The 7,111-nt window shown below is 35.5% G+C and overlaps 2 protein-coding genes across 2 annotated transcripts; both read left to right on the plus strand.

Moving 5' to 3' along the window:
* The first annotated feature begins 260 nt into the window (after nucleotides 1-260).
* On the plus strand, nucleotides 261-857 carry LOC137639619 (uncharacterized). Its single transcript, XM_068371879.1, has one exon. It carries the CDS (start codon nucleotides 261-263, stop codon nucleotides 855-857), a length of 597 nt encoding a protein of 198 aa, XP_068227980.1.
* Nucleotides 858-881: 24 nt separating this feature from the next.
* Nucleotides 882-5,615, plus strand: LOC137639620 (uncharacterized). Its single transcript, XM_068371880.1, has 3 exons — nucleotides 882-1,004; nucleotides 1,075-2,104; nucleotides 5,371-5,615. The coding sequence occupies exons 1-3, from the start codon at nucleotides 882-884 to the stop codon at nucleotides 5,613-5,615; spliced, it is 1,398 nt and encodes a 465-aa protein (XP_068227981.1).
* Nucleotides 5,616-7,111: the final 1,496 nt, after the last annotated feature.

A 7,111-nucleotide genomic window follows, 5' to 3' on the forward strand; every position in this document is an offset into this window, starting at 1 on the left:
GTAGCTAAGTTGAAGTTGTTTAAAACGAAAATGGGAAAGAATTCAATATAGTTGTGTAGTTGAAAATAATCTATATAATGATGGTGATAACTTTTGATTTGAATTTCTCTTCAAGTGTGTTAATTAATTGTATTTAATGGGTTGGTTATATATGAAAAATTGTTGAAATTGTATATTCTGTATGAACAGTTGTTTGTTGAAACTGCTGAAAATTTGAAAATTTATTGGTTTTAGCTGGTTTGATAATTATCTTTGGAAAAATGTCTGAAAAAGAAGCTTTGGTGAGGTCACAAGGTGGTTACAAGGGTGTAATCACCAAATGCATAAATAAGATAGACTCTGCTATTGCTGCAGGTAATATCAATACATTGTCTTCAATTAAGGATTTAATTATGAAACAAATGAAGATTGTGCACGACTTGAATGACTTGAATGAAAAGATATTAGCATTAACCACTGAAGAAGATCGAATGAAAGAGGTGGAAGAGCAAGCAGAATATGAAGTAGTAATTACTGAACATTGGTTTACGTTAAGCAATGGCATCACAGCGATATCAGGAAGTGGTTCTTCTGGAAATCCTCCGCCCACACTTAAGACTAATGTAAGATTGTCTAAATTGGATCTCCCACGTTTCACTGGAGATGTGTTGGAGTGGAATTCCTTTTGGGAATTATACAATGTGTCGGTACACCAGCGAGGGGATTTAAAACTGATTCAGAAATTCTCATATCTGCAAAGTTTGCTCGCAGGAGATGCTCTAAAACTGATTTCAGGATTTAAGTTGGAATCTGTGAATTATGCACAAGCTATATCTCTCCTCCGAACCACATATGGGAAAAAGGATGAGATCAAATGAGTTCTAGTAAGAAGATTATCAGAAATGGAGTCTCCATCTCCTGATTCAGAAGCATTGCAATCATTCAGAGCAAATTTTGGATGTTCGATCAGATCGTTAGAGAGTGAAAACCTGGAGTTAATGAACTCTACACTATTTTGCTTCATGGTAAGTTGCCTAAGAGTGTTAGTGAAACTGTAAAAGTGGGGGTGATTGGCTTGTATTTGATATATTTAAGAAATATCTGGAAGAAGAAATTCACAACCTAAGATCTTTCGTCTCAACGGATGTGAGTAAACCTGGAACTTTATCAACAATATCTACGTTCACAGTGAATAAATCACAATCTGTTAGACCTGAGAGTAAAGGAAATGTGAATAAATTTAGTTCTCAACAAACAAGAAAATGTGCATTGTGTGAAGGCGAACACTGGTGGACCCAGTGTAAAACTTATGCCAGTAGTGATATGAAATTGAGTCGTCTCGGGTTTTTACGATTATGTTTTGTGCGTGCATTGAATAAACACTCTAGTGTAGATTGTGAAAAGCAAATTTGTGGAAACGGATGCAGATCAAAACATCATCGTGTATTATGTGATAAACAACAAACCAGCGGACCAAGTAAATCAACAAATAAATCCAGAAATAAACCTAGTAATAATGGTGTGCAGGTTGGAACACTTTCCGTAAGTGATCAGGGTCAGAAATCCAAGCAGAGGTCAATTTTACCAACAGCCACAATTGTGTTGAAAGGTAAAGGAAGACATTTGGTACGCCTTCGTGGATTATTGGACACTTGTGCAGAACGAACCTTTATCAGAAGGTCAGCACTTAAGGACGTACAGTATAGATCTAGAGGCACGGAAAAAATTGCCTTAAGGGGTTATTTGACAAGCAAACCTGTGAACGAGTATAAGACGGTTAGTGTTTCCATACCTTATAAGGGTAGATTGATTATTATGGATTGTATTGTGGTAGATGAGTTACCAGAGTATACTAAGAAATTCAACGTTAAACGAAATTTGAAAACATTGTGTAAAACCAAAATTTGTCTAGTGGACAAGGATTTCGATCTGTCTGTGGACAAGCAAGCACCCATTGATATGTTGGTAGGCGTTGATAATGTCTATAACACATTACACCCCGGATTCAGAAAAACTGGAAAGTTGATATCGTTACCTACCATATTTGGATATGTTGTGACAGGGTCCTGTAATACCCCTCCAGTGCAGGAAACACAGGTAACTGTGTTAACCCTGGATAGGTACGGTGGGTCGTACGCGACCCCGAGCGTCAAAAAAAAAGAGGTTTTTCTCACGTGACTCACCCCCGTGACTGAATTTGTGGGTGATCGACCTGCAGGAGGTGTCTCCCCTACACGCTCTCGTAGTGTCCAGATGTGCATTGCTGTAGCTGTACTCCTTCCCCGATTTCTGAGACGCGTCGGGGTCGAGCGCGACCGAGTTTACCCTTCTAAGGTAATTTGCATAATTATCAAAGTTATTACGTATTATGAAATTGTAGTAGAATGGTGCAACTTGTATAGGTTATCAGTTGTGGAAAGTCTTGGTGGATTGTTTGGCTACCATGTGCATGATTTTTTTTTTAGTTAAAATGTCGTCAATCACCACGAGGACCATTTTACCGCGAGTGCCCTTTTTTCATTTTTTTTCATTTTTTTGCCAAGTCATTTTTCCGTAAGATATTGCCAAATAGTGTCGTAAAACTTTTGCTTGTTTAGTGTTGGAAAGTGTGTCTAGATGATCTGGCTACCCATGCGTGACTTTGTTTTTGTCAGATACGACGTAGTTATTGGTATATTGGGTATTTAACTGCGGTTGCCAATTTCTGTTTTTTTTCAATATTTGTAAAAAATTTTACGTAGTAAGGAATTGCCGTATATTATTCATTTTTTTTCATGTTTATGTGTTAGAAAGTGTGCCTTGATGGTTGGGCTAACACGTGCATGTCTTTTTTTTTATCTGATATGCCGTATATTAGAATGTTGGGCATTTTACCGCGAGTGCCCCTTTTTAATTTTTTTTCATTTTTTTGCCAAGTCATTTTTCCGTAAGATATTGCCAAATAGTGTCGTAAAACTTTTGCTTTTTTAGTGTTGGAAAGTGTGTCTAGATGATCTGGGTACCCATGCGTGACTTTGTTTTTGTCAGATACGACGTAGTTATTGGTATATTGGGTATTTAACTGCGGTTGCCAATTTCTGTTTTTTTTCAATATTTGTAAAAATTTACTACGTAGTAAGGAATTGCCGTATATTATTGATTTTTTTTTCATGTTTATGTGTTAGAAAGTGTGCCTTGATGGTTGGGCTAACACGTGCATGTCTTTTTTTTTATCTGAGATGCCGTATATTAGAATGTTGGGCATTTATCCGCGAGTGCCCCTTTTTATTTGTTTTGCATTTTTTTGCTTAGTCATGTTACCGTAAGGAATTGGCAAGTAGTGTCGCAAAACTTATATTTTTATAGTGTTGGAAAGTGTTTCTAGATGATCTGGCTACCCATGCCTATTTTTTTTTAGCCAGATATGGCGTATATATAAGTATGTGTTCGATTTTCCTGTGATTGCCATTTTTTCGTTTTTTCCCATTTCTTTCAAAATTACTACGTACTAAGGAACTATCACAGAGTAATGATTCATTTATATGTTTATTTGTCGGAAAATGTGCCTTGATGGTTTGCCTAGCACGTGGCTGAAATTTTTTTTTTCTGAAATGCCGTATATTAGAATGGCCATTTTTCCGCGAGTGCCCCTTTTTATTTGTTTTGCATTTTTTTGCTTAGTCATGTTACCGTAAGGAATTGGCAAGTAGTGTCGCAAAACTTATAATTTTATAGTGTTGGAAAGTGTTTTCTAGATGATCTGGCTACCCATGCCTATCTTTTTTTTTTTTAGCCAGATATGGCGTATATATAGGTATGTGTTCGATTTTCCTGTGATTGCCATTTTTTTCATTTTTTCCCATTTCTTTCAAAATTACTACGTACTAAGGAACTATCACAGAGTAATGATTCATTTAGATGTTTATTTGTCGGAAAATGTGCCTTGATGGTTTGCCTAGCACGTGGCTGAATTTTTTTTTTCTGAATTGCCGTATATTAGAATGTTAGACATTTTTCCGCAAGTGCCCCTTTTTATTTGTTTTGCATTTTTTTGCTTAGTCATGTTACCGTAAGGAATTGGCAAGTAGTGTCGCAAAACTTATATTTTTATAGTGTTGGAGAGTGTTTCTAGATGATCTGGCTACCCATGCCTATCTTTTTTTTAGCCAGATATGGCGTATATATAGGTATGTGTTCGATTTTCCGGTGATTGCCAGTTTTTCGTTTTTTCCCATTTCTTTCAAAATTACTACGTACTAAGGAACTATCACAGAGTAATGATTCCTCTAGATGTTTATTTGTCGGAAAATTTTGTTTACTTCTTTTTTGATTGAATATCATCAAATTTTTTTAGCTAAAATATTATATTGTTTCACATTTTTGTTATTTTTTTCGATTTTATCTCCCTTCAAAAATTTTTTTTTGGGTCAGAATTTTAATTTTATAGTCGTAAAATAATCGACAATTATCCAGCAACCCACCATACAATTTTTATGCATATCCAATAATAATTAGATTAGTAAACAACACCTTGAAATTGACATACCCTTCCTACATCTCAAGTGGCAGATTAGGGAGTCTGAGTCAGTGTGGTTGGCGGCCATTTTGTGGACATATCCGAAGCGTAAGTTGCCCTATCTATATATATTCTTGTTCCCTATAGAATTTGTGATATTTTGGTATATTTTTACCTGCATAAATATCATATTATATATTAAATATATGTATTTTTTTACGAAATTTCTAAGTACTCAAAAAATTACCTTTAGATATGGCCCCTGATATAAATGTAATTTACAAAATAATGAAGATTTTTTTACATATTTCTATTTTAAGATAACATATGTTTATTTCCTAAAAAAAATAGCCTCTTCCTATTTCATTTGGGTACCCCAAAAAATTCATGAAATTTGGACAAATTTTTTTTGGCCAAAAAAAGTTACCCAATTTTTCTCATTTCAGATCTTCACCTCCATGGGTCTGACTTCATCCAAAATACATCAAGATGTGTCCTAAACATTCAAGAATCAATTCCTAAAAGGATTTGTGTATATATGTATAAACTTTTTTTTATGAATTTTTATGTCAGGTCTTTTTTTTTCTACTTAATTTTTTAAAATATTTATAATAAATAGTTTTTCTGCAGATGAGTAGTATTTATCTTTACAGTTGTTTTAAGCATTCATTGAAGATTTTTTTGACAAAAGAAAAAAAAGAGGTTACTGCAAAAACTGATTTTTCAAGAATTTTTTTTGGCGTCGGGGTCGTTCGCGTCCGAGTATACCCTTAAAGGGGTGTCCGAGGAGCGTACCTATCCAGGGTTAAAGCTAGCAACTAACGAGGAAGTAATTGAAGGTACTCATAAATTTGATAGTGATATAAAGAATGATTTGGATATTTTGTGGAATTTAGATAAAGTGGTTATTGACTGCAATGAATTGAAAGAACTTGATCGAAAGGTTCTTGAAGTCATTGAAAGTACCATTGTATATTCTGAAATGGAGAAGCAATATGTTGTGGCCTTACCATGGAAGTCTAATAAGTCAAGGCTTCCATCCAATTTTGGCATGACGTTGGGCCGGGTTAAGCAACAGTGTGCAAAATTTCAGAAGGATGAAACCTACCTGAACCACTATCAAAAAATCCTGAAGGATTAGGAGGATAGGGGGTTCATTGAAAGGGTAGATAAAAACAATGCAGTTGAAAATTGTCATTATCTAGCACATCATAGTGTACAGAAAGATAGTGCCACCACTCCAATCAGAATAGTTTTTGACTGTTCCTGGGGACAAGGTAAAAATGGATTGAGCCTTAACGACTGTCTGTGGACTGGACCACATATTACGACAGATTTGCTCAAGGTCATATTGCAGTTCAGAACTAACAACTACGCCTGTATCAGTGATATAGAAAAAGCATTTCTTATGGTGCAATTGAGAGAAGAAGACCGCAATTACACAAGGTTTTTGTGGTTGCAAGACCCAACGGATCCCAATAGCGAATTAATCATATATAGGTTAACGGTGGTATTGTTTGGGGCTACATGTTCTCCGTTTCTGTTGAATGCCACTATCAAATCACCTCTGGCAGTTGGGAGAAAAGATAAGAGTTGTACTGAAATTGTGGATATGATGAGAAGGGGATTATACGTGGACAACCTTCAATTTACCTCCAACAGTGAAGATGAATTAATAAACTTATTTTTTTGCACAGGCACACTTGTATTTAAAGGAATAGACTAATAATAGTGATCTTTTGAATACTATTGCGGGTGCTTATCGCATAAAATCAGAAGAGAAGCAAACCTATAAAGTCTTAGGCCTAAATTGGAACATCTCTGATGATAAACTAACAACAACACCGAATCATCTTAAGACCGGTAAAACAAAACGTGAAATTCTAAGTGCAATTGCCCAAATTTATGATCCTTTAGGAATGCTTATCCCTATTACAATACGAGCTAGAATATTTTTACAGGATTTGTGGAAACAGCAGTTGAAATGGAATGATCTACTTTCAGTTCCTTTATTAGAACAGTGGAATGAGTTGTCCAAAGACTTAGAGAAAAGTCTCAGTATTTCCTTCTCCAGAGGCACTAATCTGGAAAAACGGATTATATACACATTTTCTGTGATGCTAGCATAACAGCTTATGGTTGTGTGACCTATCGAGCACGTGGTAAAACTTCGTCTCTGATTATGGCAAAGGGTAGAGTAGCACCCATCAAAGAGTTGACTGTACCTAAATTAGAATTAATGGCTTTGTTGTTAGGTGCAAGATTATGTGAATTTATAGTTGAAACTTTTGAAGGAAATAAATTTGAGAAAATAATAATTTGGTCTGATAATAAAGTTGCCCTGGGATGGTTAGTGACAAAGAATAATTTGCCAGTATTTATGGAAAATAGAGTATTGGAAATTAACTCTATAACTACGGGGATCGTCTTTTCTTACGTCCCATCTTCAGAAAACCCTAGCGACTGGATTACTAGAGGAAAAGGGACAGAAGAAGTAAGAAATAACTCCTTTTGGTGGGAGGGACCTCCCTGGTTAAAATCAGAAAACCACACCTATCCTATTGACAGGACATGGGTGAAAAAAGCACAAGCACAGGATGAAGTTATTCAAGTCCATCTTGTAGGGAACAGTGAAAA

Source organism: Palaemon carinicauda, chromosome 4 (assembly GCF_036898095.1).
Source record: "Palaemon carinicauda isolate YSFRI2023 chromosome 4, ASM3689809v2, whole genome shotgun sequence".
NCBI classification, from domain to species: domain Eukaryota; kingdom Metazoa; phylum Arthropoda; class Malacostraca; order Decapoda; family Palaemonidae; genus Palaemon; species Palaemon carinicauda.

Excerpts from the sequence above, each read along its gene's own strand:
- LOC137639619 (XM_068371879.1), top strand. The coding sequence starts at position 261 with ATGTCTGAAAAAGAAGCTTTGGTGAGGTCACAAGGTGGTTACAAGGGT.
- LOC137639620 (XM_068371880.1), top strand. The coding sequence starts at position 882 with ATGGAGTCTCCATCTCCTGATTCAGAAGCATTGCAATCATTCAGAGCA. Across the intron at positions 1,005-1,074 it reads CTACACTATTTTGCTTCATG|AAATATCTGGAAGAAGAAAT; the intron begins GTAAGTTGCCTA and ends GATATATTTAAG. Across the intron at positions 2,105-5,370 it reads GTTAACCCTGGATAGGTACG|ATAAAGTGGTTATTGACTGC; the intron begins GTGGGTCGTACG and ends TGTGGAATTTAG.